General features: G+C 40.2%; 1 protein-coding gene across 1 annotated transcript in view; it reads left to right on the plus strand.

The window, feature by feature from the left end:
• Positions 1–26,914, plus strand: part of stard9 (StAR-related lipid transfer (START) domain containing 9) — a 45,886-nt gene that overhangs the window by 3,014 nt on the left and 15,958 nt on the right. Inside the window, exons 2-21 of the mRNA XM_023271959.3 lie at positions 2,106–2,175; positions 5,484–5,600; positions 16,730–16,846; positions 17,073–17,105; positions 17,211–17,272; positions 17,901–18,013; positions 20,427–20,569; positions 20,762–20,829; positions 21,031–21,128; positions 21,331–21,546; positions 21,728–21,825; positions 21,915–21,992; positions 22,271–22,348; positions 22,860–23,039; positions 23,996–24,047; positions 24,398–24,523; positions 25,168–25,250; positions 25,479–25,540; positions 26,035–26,228; positions 26,408–26,888. Of these exons, the coding sequence (XP_023127727.2) occupies positions 2,106–2,175; positions 5,484–5,600; positions 16,730–16,846; positions 17,073–17,105; positions 17,211–17,272; positions 17,901–18,013; positions 20,427–20,569; positions 20,762–20,829; positions 21,031–21,128; positions 21,331–21,546; positions 21,728–21,825; positions 21,915–21,992; positions 22,271–22,348; positions 22,860–23,039; positions 23,996–24,047; positions 24,398–24,523; positions 25,168–25,250; positions 25,479–25,540; positions 26,035–26,228; positions 26,408–26,888 (2,469 nt within the window). The remainder of the gene's footprint in view (positions 1–2,105; positions 2,176–5,483; positions 5,601–16,729; positions 16,847–17,072; positions 17,106–17,210; positions 17,273–17,900; positions 18,014–20,426; positions 20,570–20,761; positions 20,830–21,030; positions 21,129–21,330; positions 21,547–21,727; positions 21,826–21,914; positions 21,993–22,270; positions 22,349–22,859; positions 23,040–23,995; positions 24,048–24,397; positions 24,524–25,167; positions 25,251–25,478; positions 25,541–26,034; positions 26,229–26,407; positions 26,889–26,914) is intronic.

The following is a 26,914-nucleotide window of genomic DNA, read 5'->3' on the forward strand; positions in this document are numbered from 1 at the left end:
AAATTTTTTTTTTTATATACACACACACACACACACACACACACACACACACACACACACACACACACACACACACACACACACACACACACACACACACACACATATATATAAAAACAGCTGGTAGTCTCAGCCATATAAATAATTTCATACCATTATGTTTGACAGTATCGTATATTTTCTCAATTGGCTTTTCTATTTCTGCCTTTAGTTGAACTACCAGTATGTAATGTTGACACTGACTGAGGCACTTAGCTTAACATTCCATCTTTTTTATGGCTACAGCATTTTATCAAATGTAAATCTTGTGCATCATTACATGAATATTTTTCTAGTTTCAGTCTGGCATGTTTGGAAACTTTCGGGGAATGACAATTTAATTCAGTTTTAATAAGCAACTTTCATAATACCAAACCACACACTAAAGATAGAATGAACAAATGTTTTGTTTACTTTTGCCTGTTCTTTTTGTTTGAGTGAGAGGCATTTGTAGAAAAATAGTTTTCCCTCATTTTACAGTGCTGTGAAATCTGTTGAAGTAGCAAAAAAACACAGGGAGGCTGTAAAGTTGCTTTGGGACACTGGAGCACCCCTTTACATTCACAGGGAAATTACTACAACATGTTGAATTACAGGTCTTTGGGGTCTGGTGATATAGTGCATATAAGTTCTATAGTAGTACATTGAATTACTTTGAACCTCTGCAGGATGTTTTAAGCTCAAGGCCACTACAGTCCCATAACAAAGCATTATTTAGGCTATGAATAGCCAGACAATGATTCTTTCAGTTGGTCTTCCTGGTGTTTTGCATAACAAAAGCATTTCTTATATCAAATGTTCACTGTCATGCAAATCTGCCCTTCCTGCTTTATGGCTCTGACACCCTCACTGTCCTCTGCGATTTTCTGTGTTTTAAATGAAGGATGTATTTCCTTCCTCCATATATTTGAATAAGGCCCTGCTGTGTTACAGAGATAACATTAACACCAACCCGGTCAGCTGCATTCCTCATTCGGGCATACGAGCATGTTGCCCTTTGTTTCAGTCGACCAATAGGATCCACTGGGTGCCCCAGAGAATGTGGGCAGCGTCTCACATGTGGAAGAAACATGTCAGCCCAACTGTGAAACTGCTCGTCTCAAGTTTGTATCAAAACACATTTTTTTTAACGAGGTTTACTATTTTCCAACCCCAAACCTCCTCTCCTCCGTGCTGTTTAGAGCCCGAGATTGAAGGTTGGTGGTTTTGGGCTGGGCCGCTGCTGGGGTTGGCAGAATGAACCCCGCGTGGTGAAGCACTGGGGGGGAGCTGACAATTACAACAGCCCCCCGAACCCACTGCAGAGATGGAGTGTTTTGCACTACAGGCAGCATTCAGCGTCATTATTACTCCTGGAGATCGAAAAATTCTCTCGACTCCATGTTGTGATTGCCTCCAGTTTCGCATGTGTTGCATCAGATGTGCTTGGTCCAGCTGCTGAACTGCACACACACACACAGCTGGGATGACCTTGTTTTACACACATGTGAGCGCACACACACACTGGTCCTGATTATGCGCACACAACATTTGTGCACTCTCCCGATTCTGTGGAAACAGCTTAAGCTGCCTCATCTGAGAAAGTCTCCGGAGAGCATGGCGGTCTGTTTTCATTTGAATCCGAAACTGGTTAGCGGTACCCTTGTGTGGCGATTTCATGCGTCACATGCACACAGATACAAAGATTCATTGTGTTAACTGTCATGTGATGGCCACAAGTCAAGTGGAACTAGGCTAAATTCATCTGGACACCCTCTCAATTATGCAGGGAATGAGGATTTTTAAACCAATTCGAAACAGTATGTTGGCTGATAATACAGTATCTGAATATAAAGCAGTTTTTTTTTGTTTTTTTTTTTGTTAAAGCTCTGGCCGGTTAGCATTCCGAGTGGGAGATGCTGATCAATACTGATGGCGTACCTGAAATCTATTTCTCTCTAGGGGAAGCATGTGTTAATGTTTTCCCCGATTCAGTCTCTCTGTTTTCATCTGCATCGATTGAATTTGCTTACACCTCTTATTTAGAGTTGACTGAAGCAACCATTTCCTTCTTTTCTTGCTTACAGGGAGAGTGCGGATGGAGGACGATTAACTGTTAAGGTGGAGGATAAATTTGTGAGGATCCGAAATATGAAGGTGAGTGTTTGTGCATACAAACATAGTTAATTATGACACTATTAGCGTGTCATTAGTTGTTCCGACTGGGTAAATTGGGAGTAGCATGTAGAGGATATCTATCACAGCAGCAGGATGTTTACAGCCTTGGATCAGCTTTTTCCTGCTTGATGCTGCTGCTGTTTATTATATGTGTTGAGCTCACACACACACACACACACACACACACACACACACACACACACACACACACACACACACACACACACACACACACACACACACACACACACACACACACACACACACACACACACACACATGATTGAGAGACCCTTCCTGTCAAACACACACCGTCTGACAGTCTGCACACCACACCAGCCCAGACAACAACACAACTACAGCATGCTTCAGCTACCTCAAAACCCCTCCAAAAAGAAGCTATAGTAAAAAAACAATGCTTCACACAGTAGCTCTGCAACGGTGTTTATGCTGTAAGGTAATTTTTTGTTTGCCTTATGTGAGGTTTCTTCACATTTGGAAATAATTATGTGAGCTACACAGCCTTGTAAGCTGACACTTTCACCACGTTACCAACCTGCTGTGTCACATAGCTCAGTAGACTTGTCTGATTGGTGGAGCTGCATTGCCTGCAGACAGTCTGGTGTCTATGGCTTTAGTATGGAACATATTACACTGTTTTTCATTGTGAATGTTTGCATTAGCTAATATTGAGATGATAAAACTCTATTTGAAGGCATTTAGCTTGTAAATGCAACAGCATTTTTTAAGGATATATGTCAAATCTTTCTCCAAATAATGCATACGTGCAAAAAGATTAAGGAAATTCAGGTTAAAAACTCACATTTATGTACAATCTAGTCTCAGTACTTAATGCATTAGATTAATACTTAAATAACTGCTCTTTTGTGTTTACATTTGTACTTTTAAACACAGTCTTGTAGAGAGAAGTTGGGTGGGGGAGTAAAGAATCTGTTGCAAAGGATGTGACAAGAGACAAACCACATATGGCCTCCCTCTGCTATGGAAAAGGATCAAGACTCCGAGACTCTTGCGGGTCTCATGGGAAAGATTATTTATGGAAAGTGGGACAGTTTTGCAGGATCTGAGACAAGAAAATATAAAGTGGGGATTTTACATTAGAATAAATGTGCGGCTCACCAAAAGTAAGTGATACAAGCTATAAAGATCTACTGAAGTTAGCTGGTGTGAAACAAGAAAAAATGTAAAGCATAATGTTTTACAACTAGCTGTAGTTTCAGTGGTTGGAGCTCTGTTGTGCAGGGGATTTGTTGGTTGCTGGTGTTGCTCCTGGTTGATCCCTCGTCCTACAGGGGCATTGTTGGATTTCCTAAAAGTGCGGAGGGGTTAAGTAGTCATGCTTTCAGGCAAGCCAATTGCTGTGAACAAAATTGATACCTAGAGCTTAGTGCTGCCTAAAGCTGCAGTCAGTGGAGGATTATTTGCATAGATGATAGAGTGGACTGCACCTACAAGGCCCTTTTTCCCAGCCTTTTTCTTGGCATGAAAAACATGAAGTGTCTCTTACCAGCTGCAGCTATGTTGTTTCTTGCAACTGAACCTGCACCCACAGAATGTAAACATGATACCCTGATGTCACATGTCAGAAATTTAACAGCACAGTTGCAACATACACTTACTACCTACTTTATTATGGACTCCTGTGAAAACTAATACTGTCCTATATGCCATCTCTGCCATAAATTCTACTTTTACAAGGTGTCTGCTTTTCAGTTTTGGTAAAATTGAAAAGGTGATGAATTTACTTTAATTTTATGATTGAGATTATAGTGGGTAGTGATGGTGCACTGGGCTGCATTATGTTGAAAGTATGCATAGTCCCCCCACCCCTTTGTGTAGGTTAATGAGGTTAACAAAATATTTGGAACACTTTAAAATGTAAATGCAATCCAGTACACCACCACATATTGCAATCTCAATAATAAACATGAGGTAGATTTATCACCTTTTTGACAACTTTAATTGAAAATGTAGAAGCTCTGGCAGAGCTGTAGAATTGGATTGCATTATATTTCACAGGTGTATCTGATAAAATGGCTCCTTATTGTAGAATGAAAGCAACGCAAAAGCGTATTAGTGCAGCATTAATGATAATTGCAGGGTTTGGTGTCAGTCCTCAAAATAAAGAGCAAGGATGATTATCGGCAATTTGTGGTTCCTGAGGTGCCTGACTTAATACTTTGGCAATGACAAGGTGATATTATGCAAATAGAACAACATATTTTTCAATTTTTGTTAATGTGGGTTATGTTTTAGGAATTTAATTTAATGTTCTAATTGTCATTTGAGAGCTAATGGGATCCTTATGGCTAAAAATTCAAGTTGTATAACCTATCTAACAGCCAAATAGGAGATACAGGAAATTTTAACTTTGATTTTGTTATGGTGTACATCACATTATGGCAGTTTAAGTTAGAAGCGATATATGATATTGCAAAAATGATTGATAAGCTTGAAAGAAAAGTTCTCAAACCCAATGCAATATATTACCATGCTCTATCAGCTGTCACAGAGGGAGGCATCCTTTAAATATCTGTTCATTACATATTACTCAAAAGACCAACCATCAGCTTCTTGTCCCACCATAGCCACACATTTCCCAGTGTTCACAAATTTGTGGTCTGCATGGAATAATTTCCTGGATGTGCCTTTATACTGACCGACCTATGTAAAGCAGGTATACCTAGCGAGATGTGCACGAGATACTCTCTTCATCACAAAAAGATCTTGCTGTACATGCAGCATCACTGATCTGAGACGTGTTTCAAGGTTGAACGCAGTGATTTAGAAAAAAGGCTTAGATGCTTTTCCAGTGTTCAGTCAAATCCAAATGCTGCTGCGCTGTCTTTCCACTGTTCAGGCTTCACTCACAGTAAGCAGAAAGGTGTTCAGAGTCAATGCGCCGAGGCGAATAAAGAACCGGAGGAGTGAGTGTGGTGCTAATGAATGGAAACAGCCTGCTTGCAATTCCACACTGTAGTAGTCCCATAAACTAAAGTTATATTACTCACTTTTATCAGTGGGATTTTTTTATACAGCTCCTGTTTCCTTCTCCTCCACTTTTCATGTTATTAGATGCAAGCTTACATTGTCCTTGTAAAGTCTGTGTGAAGTGCAATTCTCTTCAGGCTGCTTCAAAAAGAACTGTAAAACAAATTCCTGTTTATATACTTGGGCTTGGTAAACCTGATCTTGCTACTGTATGTGATGTACATGTCAAATAAAGCAAAAATTATGTGTCTTATACCTTTGTTTCTTCCCTATAGTTGGATGGACGTACAGAAGGAGCTGTAGATTCCAGAGAGAAGCTTTTGGAGTTTTGCTTTGACTACTGCTACTGGTCGGTGGATCCTGCAGAGCCTCACTATGCCTCGCAGGAGGAGGTAATGATCTAACTCCCTAACTGACTGTGTTTACATCAACTACAATGTCCCCCTTTTTATCTTACTGTAAATTAGAGTGTTTTCTAATTAAAGTCCTCCAGTTACATGGGTTGCTTCTTGAGCTGTTTCAAACATTCCCATGATTTCCTTGCTGTTGCACATTTGCCAAATAATGACTGAAGGTACATTTACACAGTAAAGCATGGTACAGCATCAGAGTTTCAGTCTATCATTCAGCCATACACCTTTAGTTCTTTCATGATGCTACTTCAGTCCGAACATTTCAGTTTCCTAATGTGAATATTCAATATTTGCAGTCACAGTTAGTATAATAAGGGCACTTATATGCTTTATATTTAATAAGTAAATCAGTTTTAATTGAGAATGTTTGTGGAGTACTGCCTACAGATTTTTTCCGTTTTTATGCCATGTTGTATGTCCTGTTGTGGGTGGAGACCATGCGTGTGCATATCCAAGCTTTGGCCACAAGTTGACACTGGGCAAGCACAATCTCCAAATGAAGCCCAGAGGAAACACTGTCCTTGTAGACAAACCACAACAAGCGGGGTGTGTGTTGTGTTGTATGTTTTTACACAGATGGCCACTCAAGGGATATGATATCGGCTCCATCTGTTACCCAGAAGTCTCTTTGCCTCAGACATGGCACAGCTATAGTCAGCTCGTGTTTCATGTCCCGGCTGTGATTGGGCGATTAGATATCTTTGTGTTGCTTTGATTGGAGGGTGTTGCTGGAACCTGAGATGGGCTCCAGATCAAGAGGAAGTAGTGGCTAATTCCACTACAGGAAATCTCTTCAAAACCTATTCATATGGAGTTTTTTTTTTAAAATAAGTTGTCTTCTTATTAACATCAATTTCCATTGTGTTTTTATTGTTCAACAGAATAGCTAAACAATGAAAAACCTTGCTTTTACAGTCGGTCTACTTTTTCTATCCTTTGTTCATGGAGTTTCCTCCCCTGCCACGCCCTTTCTGCTTGTCTCTCCTCTTGTCAGAGCTGCCTTTGTATGTGTTTGAGAAAGACAGGGCTGTGATGATGGCCTACACACTGCACACAGCAACAGACAGCACAGCATTTCTTCCTCTCTGCTGTCTGTCTTCTCTCTGGCTCTGGCTAAAGCTGCCTCTGTCCTCGGCAGACTTATGTCCAGTCACAGTGGCCCAGTTGCCACAGGACATTCTTCTGTTAACCCGGGGTGGGCGAAAGGGCACCAGAGAAGGGCAGAGCTGCGGGATTTAAATCTGACCTCCTTTCCTGCACTATAATCCAAAGAATTGTCTCTTTAACAAAGAATCTTGTACATCACCACGTCAGCCGTTTACTGATCTGACATTACATTTGAAAATATTTAAATTGTGCATTTCTCTGGTGGATGTGAAGACTAGGGCCTGACGTAAAATGGAGAAAATACTGTGTTTTCGTTGTAGGGCAGGAAACCACATTAAAGGAGTGCATTGGCAGGTGGACTCCAGAATTCAAGAGCCACTCTTAACTATTTTACCAGACAAATTGCTGTTTAGAACAGTGAAGAGCTTGTCCAAGTGGCCAGTTGAGAAGGCAAATTTGTTACCCACAACCAGATTTTTCAGTAATGTTCTGTTGTGGCGCCTCATTTCACTTTCGTTCCCTATAGTTAATTGCTCTCAAGTGACTATTTAGATGATGTTTCCTTCATATCAGATATCTAACCGCCTATATTTGTATGCATTTTCCAGCTTAATGAGTTGATGCTATTTTTTCCAGTGCTATATTTTCCCATGGTTTCTACTTCCAAGATATATTTTAGCATGCTGTACTTTTTTCAGAGCAGGAAGACAGACTTTGTGTTACACTGTAGTTCCCATGAGACTGAGACTATCTGAACCTGTAGGGGAATGAGACATGGGGAAACTGGATCTTAACTCCTGCTTTTCCAGTCCAGCGCCATCTCACCACGCCCAGCTCCCCTCCTCTCTCCCCAGGGGAGACTGATCTTACAGCCCCAGCACCTCCCTCCCCGCTCCTGCTCTGTCTACTGTCCATGTCCATGCATCAGTGATAGTTTACAACAGACACTTGTGGGCGGTTTCCATCCTTCTACCCAGTTACAGCAGAGAGGAAAGACAGAAATGTGGCATCTTAAACTATATTTTGAGGTGCAGACGCGGTTGCATTCATGTCACTGAGGGCTCTCTACATGAAAAAAACGTGTCTTACGTTCTGGGAGGTTCATTTTATAAGATGAATCTTTGGGGACAAAGAGGTTCAAGAAGAAAGTTGTGTCAAAAGAAAGGAGAAGGGCTCAAGCAGGTGAGGAAGGTAGGATCTTGGAAGAGATTCATAAACCATAATGGGAGCCAGCTGTTAGTTAATGCAGCAAAGAAGTGGGACTATGTGTCTAAATGCTGCCTTTGTTTTGGGCCCACATATTGGCCTAATAAATTGGTTTTTCCACGATTTAATAACCCAAACCTCTCAGCTTGTTTATTGCCTCTGAAAGCAAGAAACATGCGAGAGGAAAATTAAAGAGAAGTAGTGGATTTGAGTGTGGACAGATATGGGGAATGGCAAGAGAAACTGATTAGAGATGAAGAGAAAGTGGGAATGTGAATTCCTCGGGTGGAGGAGGGGATGACAGGAGGGGAAATGGGCATGGGGTCCATTGCGCCTCTGCAGCCCCCAGTTCTCGCTTGCCAAACTCACAGCTGTCTCGCTAAGTAATTTTTCGCAGTTAAATTTCAGTGTAAAGACGTCACTACTGAGGATTGGCTTGGAGCACAATGGGTTTTTTTATTGCCAAACGGAGTCTGCTTGCTGGGGTTTTTCCCTCTCTCTCTTCCCACTCTTCTCTCTCTGCGACTATCGATGCAGTGCGTGATTTGATTATGCTCGCAGTGTTTCTAGGTCTGTGTGTCAGTGGTGCTATAGAGTGGGGGAAGAATAGTTTCTCTGTGTATGGGAATAATCCTCCACACAGACATTTAGTCCCCCCCAACACATGGCCGGAGCGGCAGCCAAAAGTCCAGTTCAGCCTGGTTTGAATTAGCTACAAACAGGGCACCAAATATACCACATGCTGTCAACAAAGAAATATGAGATCCAAGCCATATGGTCGCGGGACAAGCACCTGTGATTCATGTATAGACGTACTGCTTTGTGTCAGTGAAGGCAAAGCATGAGAGGAATTATGACAAAAGAGAGTAATAGTTACATAGAAGCACATCACAGGACATGCAGATAACTCTTAAAATTAAGAATGAAGGCTTCTCTCTATAACATGCTCACTGTGCAATGTGTGTTCTCTAGACAGTCAATTGAGATAAGGTGTATTAAATGAGTTATTATGAAAAATTTACTATTTATCATGATCGCCTCTGTTGCAGGATAAGCAAATTTCACATTCTTCACTGCGTCACTGCATTTCCACAATACAACCCCTTGCAAACGAGTACATGAGAACCATTGTAATTCATTGAGTACTGTGTTGAGACTGCATATGTTTGTAGTACTGGTCGTACACTTTGTTTTATCTGTTCTGTTGTTTTTGCCAGCAGTGATAAGAAACCACCTCTCTGTGACCTCCAACGTGGGTTTGTGTTCTTCTGTTGTTGGAATACAACATGTAATACAATACAGGTACTGCCTGTCTCTTATCTTGACACTGTCAGATGAATGTTAGAAGTAGACTAACCAGTAATGTCTGGTTGATACTTGGCTAAATCATTTGTTTTGTATTTTTTACCCACTTAAAAAAAAAAAAAAGTTAGGCTCTGAGCCAAGAAACAAATGATTAACTTTTGCTGCACATCTGGAATCGGCTGCATATCCTGATTTAAATTTTTTTTTTACCCCCAAGAAAGCATTTTTAACCATTTGTATGTTTTCTTATCTTACATCTACCCCTCACTACCGCTCTCTCTCTTTATCCAATAGGTGTCTGTATTTTTATTTAAATAAATATGGCATATTAATCCTATATTTGTCCACTTTTATCATCCTAAAATAAAAATCAATGTCAGTAGCACAGGATTAAAACAAAAGTGAACGCAAATGAACCCCTAAAACACAGAAAAGGACAACTGGTGAAGTCTTTGTTTAATCGCATCTAATGTCATTGTTCGACCCCAGTATTTATGGATTACCACACGGGTGCTGGTTGTCAAAATGGAAAGATATGAAGTGTTACAAAAGAGTGCAGTGAGTTCATGCCAATTTGTAGTAATGTTGCTCCAGTTGATTCCCCACTGGAGGACCCTATGCTGTACCACTGTACCCTATGGATATCACACAAGGCTCCCATCAGTCTGAAGCCTGGAGAAGTAATTTCCAGCTTGTCATAAAGATCGTGATATGCGGCTCTGCTCTGGAGTGCTGTGCTTTGGTGCCTTTAACAAGATTGGAGGAGGAGGAGGAGCAGCAGATCCTCAAACTCTTTCCAGATATAGTTTTATTTATTTGTTTTAAGTGCAGCCTTTGACCCAGCGACAGTTGGAATAGGAGTTTATACTAAAAAGTGGAATGCACTGTTGGAGTGCCCCCTGCTTACAGATTTTTTTCCTCACTTCCCTGTCCTCTGGTCTACTTATCCCTCTTGTCCTTCATTCCCATGCGTAGGGAGGCCAGAGTAATGAAGAGTAACCTATCTGTTTGGCCTGCGCATCCCTTTCTCTCCCTCCTCCCTCCCCTTCCAGCCTCCGTGCCCTTCCATGCTAATTTGACCTACAAATTCTGTCCGAGTGTGACAAATGAGAGCGTTGTTGAACTCCGGCCAAACAGCTTCCTCTCCGTCTCTTGTTACTGCATGTGATTCTGTCTGCATCCTACCTCTCTCCCTCCCTCCCTGTGATCCCCTCTGCAAATTTCTCCCTCTTTTACTTCTAATTCTCCAACTCAGACTCCATGCAGGAAGGACAAGGATCTCCTGCGACATTGTTTTTCCTGAGTCTAAACAAAGGCATTTAGTTTAACTCTGGGCCCAGCTGTTGTGTTTTTGTAACCTAGTTGGAAACTGTGACAAGAACTGAGTGACCCTTGCATCTGCTGCAGCTGTCCACTCCTGGACAGGGAGAATAAACATGGGAATAATGTAGTAGTAGTTGATAGGAGTGTATTTTTTGGACTTACTGTTTGGGAGACAGTTTTATCTCCTTTTGCATTTCAACTTGCAATCTCTTGTCTTTGCATTGGTGACGCCCTCCCACAGAAAGTGGCTGAGGAGGGGAAATTAATCCTGGTCCTTCTGGTTACGTCAAACCTGGCTAAAGCACTGAGAATCTAAAGTTTTAAATCTGGCAAAGTGCTTCACTTTGCTAGCCTTTTGCCATCACCCATGGCAACATCTTACACATATTTGCACACACACACACACACATACACAGGCACACTGCACATAAATACTTGTCCAGGGTTTAGTGTAAAGCAGGCCACATAAAACCAGACCAGCAATTGGCATTTTCCACAGCCAGTGATTACAGGACTTAACTCATTACAGAGGCATTACACCATTACTTTTTCACTCTTGTCAGCCTGTCTTTATCATTCTGTCTTTCTGTCTTGGATTTGATACTCTTTCTCAACAGTTTTCACCCACTTCACTGCCTTCCACAGCTCTTTTTTTATTGTGTTACCAGGCCACAAGCTAGGCTTCATCCTTGGAAAAAAACATTTCCCATGTTTCAAAACAAACTTGGAACAGAGTGTTTATCATGGTCCAGATCTCTGGCACAAAACCTATCCAATTTCTTGTTTTTCACAAGACCTCATTTTCCTCTGAAGGTCTGGTCCAACTTAATTTGACACACATGACATTTCAGGTTTTGAAATCTGTTGACAAAACAGGGTTTTACTAGATAGTTTCTCTCTGTCATTACTTGGTTTGAAAATATCTTTTGTACATAGTCTTAAGTTGTATTATTTTGCTTGAAAGTTTGTACATAATTTAAGGCTATCAGTGCAATATTTTTGGAGGTGTGCACAGGTGAGCCTTGTGCAGCCTGATGTGATGATAAAAACAATACACTGCATTTTAGGTGCTCTTTTCTCTGAAGGCTGCTTCTCCACATTTTATATTTGATTATGTAGATTGTTTTGCAAAGAAATCTTTGCCTTCTAGTTCCTGCACCCTTCTACCACCATTTCTGAGCCTAAAGCCTTGTTTCATTCTTCCTTCCTTCCTTTATATTTTGACCTGACAAATCTGCCCTGCATTTCTTGCGTCAGAATGAAACCTATATTCTGCTTTTCCTTTTTCATTGTTGGATTGTTTGTACATTTCTTCCTCAGAAGGATGCAAATTCTGGAGCTTTTGTTCTTGTTTTGGATGCCATTTCCGCTCAGCTGCTCAATGGATCAGAGATACAAGCGTGCACATAGAAGCGTGCATGTGTCCTGATGATAACAAGCTTCCTGCTAATGGAGATGTTTAGTCTTTCACTTGTGTGTTTTTAGGAGTACAACCAACTTGCATGCGTACAGTAGCTCCTCTGGCCTGGTGACCTTATTTTCAGGCTGTTTTTTCGAATTATTTATTTGATTTCATTCCCACAATATAACCTGTCTCTTACCTCACCTACTTTGTTTGTCCAAAAATACTTCCCAGTGCTGCAGGGTGTTGCAAACTGTGAAAGTAGGTTGTGACGGGGGGCCATCGTGTCCATTTACGCAGTCAGAGTACCATGGCACAAATTCCGGTCTTCTGATTTTAATTTGGTGTGACAGTGATGACAAACAACAGGATTGTTTTAATGCTGCCTGCCATCGCCCATCTAGGCAGAATCATGCACACTGTTTTTAATTGTCTCAAGAGGTTTAAAATAAGTTTGAACTTTCTCTTGTGGTTTTGCTCAGAGGTTATTTAAAGTGTTTTGCCAGCTTTAAATATAAACAAACAGGCAAAACATGGTAGAGGAAGAGAAAACAATAGGAATAGTGTACACTGAATGAAGAGAGAGTCGGGTTCAAAGAAGCGGACAGCTGAAGTGAAGTTCCTGCTCTTTGTGCTAAGCCTGGAGGGAACCTCAGCCTTGTTGTAGCCTCCATAGAGTGAATTTAAGAGGGTCAGCTTTAACAAGGGCCGTATTGATTCTCAGTGTTTGAGAGAGGAGAGTGTGTCTGTGTCTGTTTTTTGAATAGTAGGATGAGGACAAGACAGGGGTGGTGCTGCTTTTTGTCTTCATGCTTAAACCTCCTTTCAGCCAAGACGCAGGGGGCAACACTTGGTGGTCTGGCCTCCAGTGCATTACACACTTTGGCATTTGTAGTCATGATATCCATTATTGAGCAACACCTACATGAGGTGCTCTTGTTTGCAATTTATGTCTTGAAATAAAATGTTAGACTTGCATATCATCTATACAGCATTTTAGAAGTTAAACAGTACAAATAGTACTTTTTCATCCAGGCAGTTGAAAAATTTTATTTACACAAGTTAGTTTGAATCTTAAGCTGCACTTAAAATGGTTAAAATTAAATCTTTTACATAGGAATAATTAGGTGTTAGGTATTTCTACCCCAGTGCCTGTCGAGTGATTTATAAGGTCATCGAGAAAACCAGCCGTTGTGGCCACACTTTTACAAGTTGCATGTGGTTGTTTCAGTACAACGTTGGCAAGGCTACAGAGAAATACTTTAAAAATACACAAATGTTTTTGCAGCGTTCATGGCTACAGCAACAAGTTTATTGGTTAATTAGTAAAAAAAAAACATTTGTTGATGGTCTAGCGTACAAACTGTGAAATATGAATTTCCAGAGGCCAAATCTTTAGATGTCTTATTTTGTGTGATAAACAGTCCAAACCAAAACGCTATTAAGATTTGTAAACTTGAAACAGCACAGCAGCAAATCATCACAAATAGCTGGAATCCGAGAATCTTTGTCACATCTTAAATTACAAATCCGTGATTCAAAAATTATTGTTGATTTTCTGTTGATGAACTCTATCGACTAATTGTTTCATCACTTGTATGGCTGAGAAGTAAAATGTAAAATAATTCCGGTAATCTAAAAACTAAAAATATAACTGTCATTTGCATCTCATGTAATAATGATTATTTTTTTACTCTTTTACTTTTGTCGTATATCGTCTATAAATGGAGGTAATAGAGCTGTAGGGATCAGTAGATAACTGAATTCATTGTTCATTTTTGATGGTATTATTGTGATAATTCTAATCAGTCATCAGTCTTTAGCAAAAATATCAAATTGACTGGTTCCATTAAATTTATAAACACTCAAAAAAATGTGTATTTGAAAAGAATGTATACATGAAATAGTTAACAAATTTCTCAGTAGTTAAAATGATAATTTGTTAATGCCTTAAAATGACACTACTGCTCCTATCAATACTGCTCATCAATCCAATACTTTAACAGTACTCTTGTGGGTCCTGTGGGTTCTTTTTGTTTTTTTTTTTTGAAAGAAAATTTTAACAAATAAAGAACAGAACTGATATGTGCTTATTTTTATTTCCTCTATCACTTCTTCCTTGTTTAGTAGAAATTTGAATGCAGGACTTTTTCTTTAACAATTTTTACTGTTCAGAAATAGTAGTTCATCATTTCAGATTGAGATTATGAACACGATCACAACTATCAACTAACAATTAGCTTACTAATGGTTGTTTTTTTAATCATTAATCCATATTTAGTCAACCCCATGGGAGGGCTCTAAGTTGCTAGGTAGTGGAGAACTGTGCATTTAATCACCTTTATGTGATCCGAAGCTCACTAGACGTTTTTCTATAGAGTATAGTGTTTTCAATATTACATGCAACTCGTGGCAATGAGATTGTCAACATCAGTGCCATTCAGCGTCACACCAGGTTAGCGCACCCGCTCCTATATATTCAGTGCAAGTGATAAGTGTAATGTCTTCATATTGCCATTTAAAAAATTTATTTGCTTTTACTTTATCACATTTAATAGACACGTTGCTGGTCTCTGCAGGAGCATTACTCCACCTGGTCAGTGCTGATCGTTTCACCTCTCTGAGAATTCTCAAGGCTTTTGAATGTTATCACACAGATTCGCACAGCTCTAAGAACAACCAGATGACCATCAAATACATTCAGGGTGCTTTCACAAGGCTCGGGCCATTCACAAGAGCTTTCAGCCATATCCAACTTAAACCAATTCCCACCGCTTCGTAAGCCAAGAGTATACACAGGCTTAGCTCCAGGTTCTCGCATCTCCTGACAGTGGTTGGTCTTCGCACAGACACACACTCGCACACATGGGAGGTATGTTGAAAGTATTCCTGCGTTTGATCCTTGGAGGTTGTGGTAGCTTTGAGAACATTCCTCCTCTCTCCCTCCGGTGTGTACCTATCCACCACCAGTCCAGAGCCTGGGGGCCAGGGAAGGGAACCCCTCACTGATCCCAGGGTGTGTTTTGTTTTTTGGGGAGAATGTGCTGTGTCTCAGGTCTGGTCTAGATCAGGTTGCTACCCCCCAAGCCATGTGTTGCCTTTGGACCAAGCTTTTGGGTTGCAGTTGAGGCCACAAGTCCTCAGGAGCTGATTCCGATGTTTCTTTTCACTTATCAGTAATGTACAAAGGAAACATAACAAAAGAGGTCAGATGATCAGTCAGTTTACCCCTCCTCTAACCAGCTGGCCAGTATAATACATGATATTAAGTGATCGACACCCGTAATGCTCACCGTGTACGCTGTCATGTGCTAGTAGAATTTGTTCTCATAATACAGTGAGTTTGGCTTTGATAATGATCAAAAGTAAATATCTGCTAATTCTGTACCTCTGTGATGCCATGGAAAACCTTCAAGCTTTGTGTTGCCACGCTAGACTTGGACAGATTTACTTCTTTTATTCATCGTAGTAAAGTGCACGTCTTGGGTTTTTCGACAAAACAAGAAATTTTATGACATGATGTTAAGATTTAGGAAACTGTAAATCAAAATTTCACTGTTTTCAGCATCTAAAGGTTTTCACTGTGACGAAAGGTGAAGAGCTGGACTGCCAATCTGATGTCTTAATCTGTGTTTACGAGTATTGTAGTGTAGCCATATGACAATGACAAAGCATCTTGGCAAAACATTATCACTACATATGACAGTATCTTAGTAACCGTTGCATTTTAAGTGACAGTAAATCATAAAGCTCTTTAAGGCAGATTTGTAAATTATGATTCAAAATTTTGTGTCATTAAAAACCTGACTGTGTGATATCATATGATTGTGAGTAGGTATCAGTGTATTAGTTAGGTTAACCGTTAAGAAATACTGGATAATATTTTATCACTGTAATATAAAGATATACCTCTGACAACGACAATAGAATTCATTTCTGGAGACATTTTTCCTCTTACTCATCTCTCTGTGCACATATGTACAATATGTCCTTAAAAGAAATAATATAAAAAAACCAAACATTTACATTTGCAGACACATCGGATGTTAGCAAGTTTTTTTCTAATTACAATCTTCAGTACTTTTTACTGCAAAGACAAAAGATGTGACTGCATATTATTCACTAGTGTGTGGAAAGTGAAAGTGGTTAGACTTAAGGAAAAAATAAGTGATATGATGATTTGGTCTTGCGCTTGCAATCTCAAGGCTCTAGGGCTCAGATGCAGACACCGAAAGAAGGAAAACATGAGGCCTCAGCTGATTGTTTTTAGTGAGGCTTTCCAGGATCCCCCCTCTCAGAACTGTACTTTTAGTCGAGGTTTATTTTCCTGACCCAGTCACTTTACCCTCACATTTGTTTCTCCCTCATATACATTCTGCAAAGTTGTTTATCTAGAGTATTATCTGGCCTCCCTGCTCCTTACCCAAGCACCTCAGCAGGAAGCAACATTACCTCCCCACCACTGGACTGGTGCCACTGCATTGTAATCATGAAACCTTGGTGTAGAGCTACACTAGTGTAAAAACACAATGCAATGCAGATCAAGGACATTGGCCCAGACTGTAAACAACACACTATGTTTGCAGAAATCTTTATTCTTACTGAAAAGCTATGTTTAAGTTAGCATATTCATCACAAATAAGCACTGTGCTTAAACATAGGGAGGGAATAGCAGGTATGTTCCTCTACCTAGTTATTTGTAGACATTGCAGTCGGGCTTTATTTTTGTGTTTGTAATTAAGGGCGTGTGTCTTCATTTAATCAGGTGTTCCAGGACCTGGGTGTGTCGGTGCTGTCCGGAGCCTCTGAGGGCTACAACGTATGTTTGTTTGCCTACGGCCAAACGGGATCTGGAAAAACCTACACCATGATGGGGACACCGGTGAGGAGAATGCTGGAATCACTGCATGGCATTAGATGCATTTCTCATACCTTAGCTAACATCATCATGCACAGTGGCGGCAGTGCAACTACGAAAAGTGTAAACTCAAACCTTACTCCATAGAAAATGCACAAAATGTTAGCACTGTATTCAAAAAGAAATGTAATTGTGGCCAAATTTTACATGGCAACTATCAAACAAACTAACCTTTTTTGGGTTTCTGCAGGAGTCCATAGGCTTGACCCCTCGTATTTGTCAGGTACGATTATAATTCATGCAGGTGACAACATGAATAACGTGAGCACACTTATAATTCATCTTCCTCTCTTTGTTGAAGTAAATTACACTTCATTTTTCCTTACAGGGTCTCTTTCGCTCTGAAGACAGTTTCCCTGATGGGCAGAACTCAAGCAGAGTGGAGATCAGGTACTGTGTTATTATATGACTCTGTTCTGATTTTCATCGTTGTAATTATGCCTTTTTCTGAAGGTAAGATTCAAATTAGACAATTATTTTTGGAACAATTATGCTGCAAAAGTGCAGCCAACAAAATGCAAATTAGAACTGGATTTCCTGCCTTCATGTTCACATCATATTAATGTTAATTTAACAAAGGAAATATTATGCTTTCTGTATTCTCCCTGCATTTCACTCACAAGGAAAAATGTAGTATTTTTACAATTCAGAGATTATAATCTCCCCAGCAATGTCTGCGTTTGCTTGGGTAAGTAGTCCAAAACACTGTCCAGTTAACCATGATTAGAAATACAGCCAGGGTTTGTTGTCACATGGCACGCACCTCGTTCGTATTTGTGTTCTGTTGCTTTCCAATAAAATCAAAACGCCATAAAATTACATTTTTTTGAGATGCAGAAAGTGAACCTGATGGATTGAAATAAAATGACTCATAATACTTGATGGGCCTGTATCTAGACCTGTGGTGAGCATCTCAGTGATGATGTAGACAAAACAGACAATAACTGATCCATTCCTGGCTTTGTATTGAAGCTGATTCGTAACTTCAGGATGTCGTCTCGTCTTTCTGTCCCTGCAGCTTCTTGGAAATCTATAATGAGCGAGTGAGAGACCTGCTGAGGGGAGGAGAGCAGAAGAAGAGAGCATCTCTGAAAGTCCGAGAACATCCTGATAAAGGACCATATGTACAAGGTGAATACTTCTACAGTTTTCCAATTTCATTTAGCAGATGCTTTTTTCAAAGCGACATGCATCTGAGACTAGGTACAAGGATGTAGTCGAGAGAAAACAACCTGGATAAGTGCCAAAAAACGATACAATACTTTGGTCGGCTGCATCTGTACTTTGTAAAGTGTTAAACAGCAAAGACATGATGTATAGATCCCAGGGCTACACTCTGTTTGAATTTGAAAGGCGCGCTTGCTTTTTCCTTGCAGCAAAATTTGTACCGTAAAGTGCTGATCCTTGACCATTTCACCCTTGCTGCGTCCATAAATTATGTTTCATCTATTATTTATTTTTGCCATCAAATACACCTACCTACACATAAAAGAGCCCTCTGAAATAGAGGAAGAATCCTGAAGGGTTGTATAAGGGGAGATCAGAAAGTTCCAATAGTGTTTGTGCCCTGCAGTTTTCACCGTGGAAGAGTATGCAGTGTCCAACACCGGAACATGCACAGGACTTGATCTTGTTTTGTTCACAATTCTCTGTTTTTTTGGGCCACCACAGCACAATCACTGCTCATTTGATTTGGCTCCCAGTGACTTCTTCCTCATCCCCAAAATAAAATTTAAGTTAAAGAGCTGCTGTTTTGACATGGTTTTGGAGATTTAGCAGATTGTGCTTGACATGTGTACATAATGGCATTTACACGGACTGTTACCAGCTCTGCAAGAGCACCAGTAGAGGTGTACTACATCACAATCAGACCAAATTCGAATCAAGCAAGGTTTTTGATTTTTGGCACCACCTCTGAACTTTCTAATCACCCCTCGTACAAATACGTACATTAAAAATTCAAGCAAGATAAATGAATAATGTTTATTATGATTATGTTCATATATGACCCAGCAGTTCCATGTGAAGCTGCACAAAATGATCTGAGAAAACAGAGTTTTGCCTTTTTTGGCCATTGGTACCGGTTGACAAGTTTAATAGAAATCTAAAAGTTTTAAATTTACACTATTTCATGAGAAAAATAAAACACACTGTATCTATGTATGCGTGTATCTATGGATATATGCATAGAAATTGGTCTTTTGAATAATATTGTGTCCCAAACATGGGATTTTAACTATTTAACTTGTATTATTGCATCATTAGCTGCTTTTACAAAGTATGTACAGCAGGTTTGTTCAGTGACTATTAACACTTCAACACGTCAGTAGTGAATTATGAAGTTTTAAAAAAAAGCTCTTTTCATACTGACAAAGTGAAGATAAGAGTCGATTAAAAAGACCAGATCTTCTTTCTCTTCATGCTCCTACACATTGACATTATTTGAAGTTGGATATGTAATTTGGCCGGCAGTATTTGGAATGAGGCTTGTGCCTTGTAAGTTTAGTTTATAAGTCTGGTATGCGGTCAGTGGTGGAATTTTGTTCCCTTGTGAAGCTTTTGATCATTTCCAGAGTTGGACATCCTGGTTTTTATCCAAAACTCCTATTTTAGCTTCTCTTCTCTTACTTTTTTTTCTCTTTCTCCCTCCATGTCTTCATCCTTTCCCTCTCTTTCTTTCTCTCCCTGTCAACTGCCCGACTCTGTGTTTAAAGCCCCATATCCACTCATTGTCTGTATCGGGAGAAATCCCAGTTGACCAGAGGAAGTGAAGTCATTTCCTTGTGGTTCCAAGGAGAACACTTCACCACACACACAGAGCACATTTAGGATTCCCAGTTTTTACTTCTGTTCCCTCCACACTTGTCTATTCAAACAATGTTTTACTGTCACTCTTATTGTTTTACAGTAATTTAATTATGTCTTTATTGATTGGCTGCCTGAAAACAAAAAAGCAGCCACACAATAAAGCTTTTTTGGTAATGTGTGTGCACGTGTTTAACAGCCACTGAAGCTGGTGTGATTCACGCCTGGAAGTAGCATTGTTAGAAATTTTGTTACAAGATGTTGTGGGAAAATATAACAAGTCACATGGGAACAAGTATTGATGTGCCATGTTTCCTGTTTGTGTCTTTTCCACATTTCTGTGCCTCTAACCACTTTTATCCCTGCAATAAAAAGTGTTTTTTAAAGCGTTTCCTTTATTTTCAATCATTTTAACAGTGTAGCTTCATTCCTATAACAATCATACATAACTGTAACTTTAAAATGTAAATCTATATCATTCCCTATCTCTAAGTTTCATTTGTTTTTATGTTTTTACAAGGTTTTGTAAAATAAAATTCTTCTCTGTGCAATAGAACCTAGATTGCACTCACATAGCTTTGCACTCAAACTCTCAAAATAATTGCTTTCCACTGTGAAAGTTAGGGCCATTAATAAACATTTTGTGGTCATAGTAAAATGTTGCCAGTTTATTGTTTTTTTTATTTGCCAAGATTTCAGGATTTCAGCCTTTGGAATCTCTTTGTTTCTCTCTAATCAGACCTTTCTCAGCATGTGGTGTCAGGCTGCAAACAGGCCATGGACCTTCTGGAGGAAGGCATCGCCAACCGCATCACCGCAGCAACACACAACCATGACGCCAGCAGCAGATCCCATGCCATCTTTACTATTCAGTACACACAGGTAATAGTCTCTTCCACAGCTTACATAAAGTCCAACTCTTCTTTTGTTTTCTAATAACCAACTTACAATTGTAATAACTGTTATCCTAATTTGCACATGATACTCTGAAGTATTTACTTTATGTACATTTATCACACTTGGAGCGATTTATCTGCAGATTCTTGATTAATTGTTCTTGTCTTTTGCCCGCAGGCCATCCTAGAAAACAACCTTCCTTCAGAAACTGTCAGCAAGATTAACTTGGTGGACTTAGCTGGGAGGTGAAGTTGTTTTATCCTTCTTACATGTGTTCTGTTTTTTGTAACCTTCTTTTGAGTCAAATTCATTGACTTAAGTGCCCCCTAGTGGATATCGAATACTGCCCTCAGATTTCACAGTTTTTACATTGTATTATCTACATCTTGAGTGATTTTTAATGATATGATGTGAACCTCATGTTGTGTTCATTTTGTGTTTGATAGTGAGAGAGCAGATCCCCACTACTGCAGAGACAGACTGACAGAGGGCTCCAACATCAACAAGTCACTGGTTACTTTGGGGATTGTCATTTCTGCTCTTGGTAAATTAAGAGATCTTTTTATTATTTAACTTCAAAGCTCCAGTGATCATGTCTAAGAAATTACAATATATTTTTTATTTGAATTAAATTATCCTCTACAAATTTACATTTTTTTCCTTCAATATCTCCTCTATTCTTATTCCCTTCTGTTTATTTAACTTTCTCTCTAAATCTGTCAATCTTTTCTCCGTTGCCTCCACAGCCCAGAACTCCCAGATGTCAAACAGCTGCCAGAGTATCAACAGTGTGGCCTCTGAGGGCGATGGCAGCACGGTGGGAAGCCACAGCAGCTCCCTGTCTGGAGGAGGAGGAGGTGGAGGTGGGAGGAGGCACTGCTTCATCCCCTACAGAGACTCAGTGCTAACCTGGCTTTTGAAAGACAGTCTTGGTGGCAACTCCAAGACTATAATGATTGCAAGTGAGTATTATCTATTTAATTGAATAGAAAATAGATTTTTACTATAGCCCTGAATTGAAATTGCTGTGGTTCCTTTAGTGTCGCTCTGTAAACTGTCATTCATATTTCATGTGAAGTGAGTGCTAACTGCTGTTTGCGTGTCTTTGCTTGTGTGTTTTCCTTACGTGTATTTGTGTTGCAGCGGTCTCACCCTCCGCTAACAGCTACAACGAGACCCTGAGCACCCTGCGCTATGCGGCTCATGCCAGAAATATTGTCAACAAGCCTCGGGTTAATGAGGTTAGTGGCTGTTGAGAGGCCGACGCCAAGACCTAATGTTTGATCTAAATGTTTTTAGTAGGTTAATGTGCGCTTTGATTTCTGTGCAGGATGCCAACGTTCGACTGATCAGGGAACTGAGAGAGGAGATTGACAGGCTGAAGAACATGCTGCTCAGCTTTGAAATGGTATAGTGACCTTTTCTCAGTAGGAGCTAACTCTCCCAGGGATAACATCCTGCTGGGTTTACGCACCCAAAAAAAAGCCTTCTTAGAACTGTAAGGCTTTGAATGAAAGAGATTCCCACATTACAAGTTTTTGTACCAAAGCCTTAATGCAGTGCTTTATGTCTTCGTGACATTTTTAATCCTCTGGGTGGTAAAGACTGCATTGCATCATAATATGTATGACATTTTCTCTTTGTACAATATGTTGACTGATCATTTTTTACCATCTTGATTGACAGCAACGTAATCCCAGTCCATCCCTGAGTGATGAGAGAGATGGAAATCTTTCTGAAATTGTGCTGCAGAACGAACTAAAGGTAACACAGAATCGACATGCATACTCACTCCTTACTGCAGCTTACATCTGTGTCTCTGAGTGTCTGAGCCAGCGTGCTCAGTTGAATGTTTTTCATCAGGTTGACATTTATGGAAATGTTACAGAAAATGAATCTGGGTTAACATGTGGTAACATCAGCCTTTGATAGGCAAATTCATCATCACATATCTTGTTGCAAACCTATCTACATGCTTGGATACCAGCAGAGTTCCGTGGGAAGTAATGTGATATTTTCATAGACGTGTTAAAAAAGTGCAGTGTATTGTCAAAGGGATTTTCACTTTATAACTTTGTAGATGAAACTGGAAAATTTACTGGTACATTTAATGAAGCCAATATTATACATCATCCTGTTGTACTTGCAGCAGCAGCAAGTAAAAGTAAAAAGTAGTAACAGCAACATTTCGTCTCTGACAACGGATATTTTGATTACCTGATTTTATCCCCGTGACTTCAAGGTTTTCTTATGCATTTATCCGTATTTGCTTCAGGTAGAGCAATTGACAAAGGACTGGTCTGAAAGCTGGAGAGACAAGAAGGAGCTGCTGGAGCAGTACAGCGTGGACATCAACAGAGATCGGGCTGGTTTCCTCATCAGCTCGCTCCAACCACATCTGGTCGCCCTTGATGGAGATGTTCTCAGCACTGGAGTTGTCTTTTACCACCTCAGGGTACAATAATAAAACTCAAAGATATATAGTAACAACAAGGATTCTTTTTTGTCATTTATATGGGATTATTATTGTATGTAAATGTGTTTGTCTAGATTTTAGAATGACTAGTATACGTGCTGAAGTTTGCAATTATGAAGTGTCAGTTGTATGAGATGATTTACTTCCATTCTGTCTCTCTATCCCCACGTGGTGTTACATTAAAAATACTCCCTTACATAAACAACAGGATGCAATGTCTCACACACTAATATGGTCTACATTTGCTCTACTTTTCTGAAATCTCAAGTTACTGTTTTTGTCAGCTGTCTTGACTAAAACTGTCTCTGTTTTTTGGCTAGATCCTCCCCCTCCTCTTACTATTATTTCACTCTGTTCTGCTCGAAAAACTCTTGAGAAAAGGTGCGTTTCTGTTGTCTTTTTTCTTTTCACTCCATCTTCTAACTGTCCTGTCAATTTCCCTTATGTGTATACGTCTAAGTGTGTGTGTGTGTGTGTGTGTGTGTGTGTGTGTGTGTGTGTGTGTGTGTGTGTGTGTATTCTGCAACGCATAAAGCTCGCCTGGAAAAGAGGCTCTTAGTTCTGAGGCTAGGACTCAGGGGAGCTTAAGCTGTCCTGATTCTGACAATGACAAGCATACCCTTAGGCCTGACAATTACACTGTTTCCTGCATGTGAAGAGCTGAGGCCACCTGGGAGCACATGTGGTCCTGACACCATATAAGAAAGCCTTTAATCCCATTGGATAAGGCTTTAAAGTAAACAAATTAAAAACATCTTTTTTTCAGATAAGTGGAAGATTAGAAGCAAAAACTGTCCTCAGAAGATCATTTTGTAATGTTGTGTTTCGAGCACGACCAGTTTATGTCCAGTATGCATAAGGGTGTTAATGTTTTTGTTTGTGTTGTTTTATTTATTATTACTCTTTTTACAGCATGTTTTTTGTCGTTGTTACAGGAAGGAATCACTTGCATCGGACCTCAGAGCCAATTTAAAGAGCCACAAATAGGTACGAGTTACTTAATTAGTCTCTGTTCAGTCATCCAGCTCCTAGTAATAATTTTCAAGGTATGTAATGTGACTTTTCCTCTTTTTGTGCCCTACAAGACACTATATACATAAATCATACCGTATATAAAGGCAGAGCAACAACTATCTCATCAAGTTTGCTAAGTAGGTTATCACACACAAATGTAGAGCACACTACTGCATGAGAATGTATAGTAAGTCCTAAAATGGGCCATTTCCTTTTTGTTAAATGTTGCACGGAGCACTGAATATGTTGAGCAGTATAGTAGCTGCATCAGCGCAGCTCTCTAAATCAAAATGTTGCTTTTATTTCCTCATTTTTGTCTGTAGTCCTTCAGGGCAGCGCCAGTTGTGAGATTGAAAATCACAGGGGTGTGGTAACGCTCAGACCGCTGCCCGACTGCGTCTGCCTGCTCAATGACAGAGAGGTCACCGAGCCCTGCAGACTGGCTCAAGGTCAGCTCACATCCTCGGCAAAACAGTTTGCTTGCACTGTCTTGCTCCCACAGGATTTTTCCATTGCATGTGACACAGACTTGATACAGATTTTTGTTTCTAATCTGAGAAATACATGTCCATCCCTTTCTTACAATAATTCCTATGTTAATATCCAGAGACAGTAACTTAAGATGCATTCAGTGACTGTAGCAGAATAAACGCCAGCCATGAAAAAAGAATTTTAACTTTAAATCTAGCTAATAGTCAAAGGAAAATACAGTAAGAGATTTGTGTTTCAAATTAACGTTAAAGCTTGCGTGTAACTCTGGTTATGAGCTGGATACAGATATAGGTTAATTAACAGTTCTATATGCACACATGCATGTAGAAAGATTCCGTTTCAAATATAGGTTAATGTACAGCTATATATAAATGACACTTAAAGATGCACACAATCATGCCAAGATGAAAGTGTAGACACACACTCCTATACACGCATCCCTGCTCCACTCATGAAATTCAGCACACATACACGCACACACACACACACACACACACACACACACACACACACACACACACACACGTATACAAGTGCCCTCAGCTTCAATGCTACGGGTTGAGCACAGCTTGTGATGAAGGATATGTCTCTTTATCTCCAGGGACAGTGATTACCTTGGGAGGAGTGCATAAGTTCCGCTTCAACCACCCGGCAGAGGCAGCTGTCCTTCGGGAGCGCAGACGGGTAGGTGCTGCTCACCTGATAATGAATGTGATGCTGCTGATTAAGATGGCAATCATGATAATATTTATGATGAGCAGATGATTGGGTGAGGTACTTTAATGTTGATTATAGACAAAGTTGTTTCTCATTATTTCTTTCCGTTCTAAGAATAGCAATGGTAGTCCTTTTTTTTTTTTTTTTTTTTTTAATTTCTGGCTAAATAAGATTTTTTTTCTTTATTGTTCTCAGGCCAGTGAAAGTGGCATGACCTACAGCTACACTGAACTTTGCCCCTTGACTCAAGAAGACAGGTAAGTACCTCCAAACAAATACACAGAACAAAATCTTTTTCTTTATTCATGGCAATATTCATCACTCTGTGTACATGTATGTGGTGTGCAGAGTGATCTTATTCTGTCAACACACAGCATACATACTTGATAAGAGAAAAGTGTCATACCAGTGTTCATGCTGTAGAAATAGGGCAACACTTCGTACATGTTTCCTTCCAGTTGGTGGAGATTGAATGTGCTTCCATTTGCCCCCACCTTTGTGAACAATCCCAGTTAGCTGTTTACAGTTCAGACTCAGGAGGGTTGCTTAGTTACAGCTGAGACGCTGAAGTCAGCAGTGGCTGTATTTAAAAGCTGCCATTCTGCTACCAAACTGTAAAATTCTAGACATCAGCTTATACCTAGGTGGGTAAAAATGATTGCTTTACTCTTTGTGACTGCCTTTTTTCTCTTGTTTCATCATGGTTTCTCAGTCTGTCTTTCATCCTGGATCATGTGCCTTATTTTCATAGTGTCGAAGAAGTGAAGCTCCCACAGCAGCAGGGTGCCTGTCTTACTCCCAGCGAGGAGCCTTCTGCTAGGCAGCGTGTGGAGGAGCAGAAGCGCTACGTGGAGAGTTTGCGACAGGAGATTCAGGCTGAACAGAGAAGGGTAGAAAGAGAGCTGGAAAGAGAGCAGGCCCACCTCCGACAGCAGCACACTGAGAGTCAGTGCTCTTTTTTTCCCACGTTCACGCTGACTGCATATTATTACTCATGCAGATGTCAATCATATTTTGAAATCCAAACTGAAGTTCCAAATGGCGTTAAAGTAAAACGGATAACCACAACAGATTTTAATATACTAATGAATGTATTTTCCTTTTCGTGAATCTTCCCCCAACAGTCCGGCAGTGGATATTGCAGGAGAAACATCACCTGACAACTGTAGATCAGAGAATCACCCAAGAGTCTGGAGTTCAAGCAGATCTCCTCCCTGCATCCCTCCTGGAGAGGCTAACAAGTCAGGTGTCCAGGGATCAGGAAGATCCTACGGTGGATTGTCCATCCCAGGTGGTGAGGGCCAGGAAGAAATCAGTGCAGGATGAGTTGCTAAAACATCACGCGCTTTGCCGTGCAGAGAGCCGCATCCGTCGGAAAAGGCTGCATTACCAGCTAGAGAGAATCGCCAGCAAGCGGCGTCTATTGGAAGCAAAGAGGGAGTTACAGCAGCTGGAAAAGGCCTTGCCTGCAGGACCAGACAGTCCAGAGTCTCCTGAGCTGGGATCGCCATCAAAGCTCGAAGGACGACCACTTGTTTCTCGTAGACATTCATTTTCAGCAGACCTTTTGTCTCGGCTCTACCCACAGCACACACCTATATACAGGTATGTACCCAGAGTTATTAAACCTG

The sequence above is a fragment of the Amphiprion ocellaris genome, chromosome 20 (assembly GCF_022539595.1).
Source record: "Amphiprion ocellaris isolate individual 3 ecotype Okinawa chromosome 20, ASM2253959v1, whole genome shotgun sequence".
Lineage (NCBI taxonomy): Eukaryota > Metazoa > Chordata > Actinopteri > Pomacentridae > Amphiprion > Amphiprion ocellaris.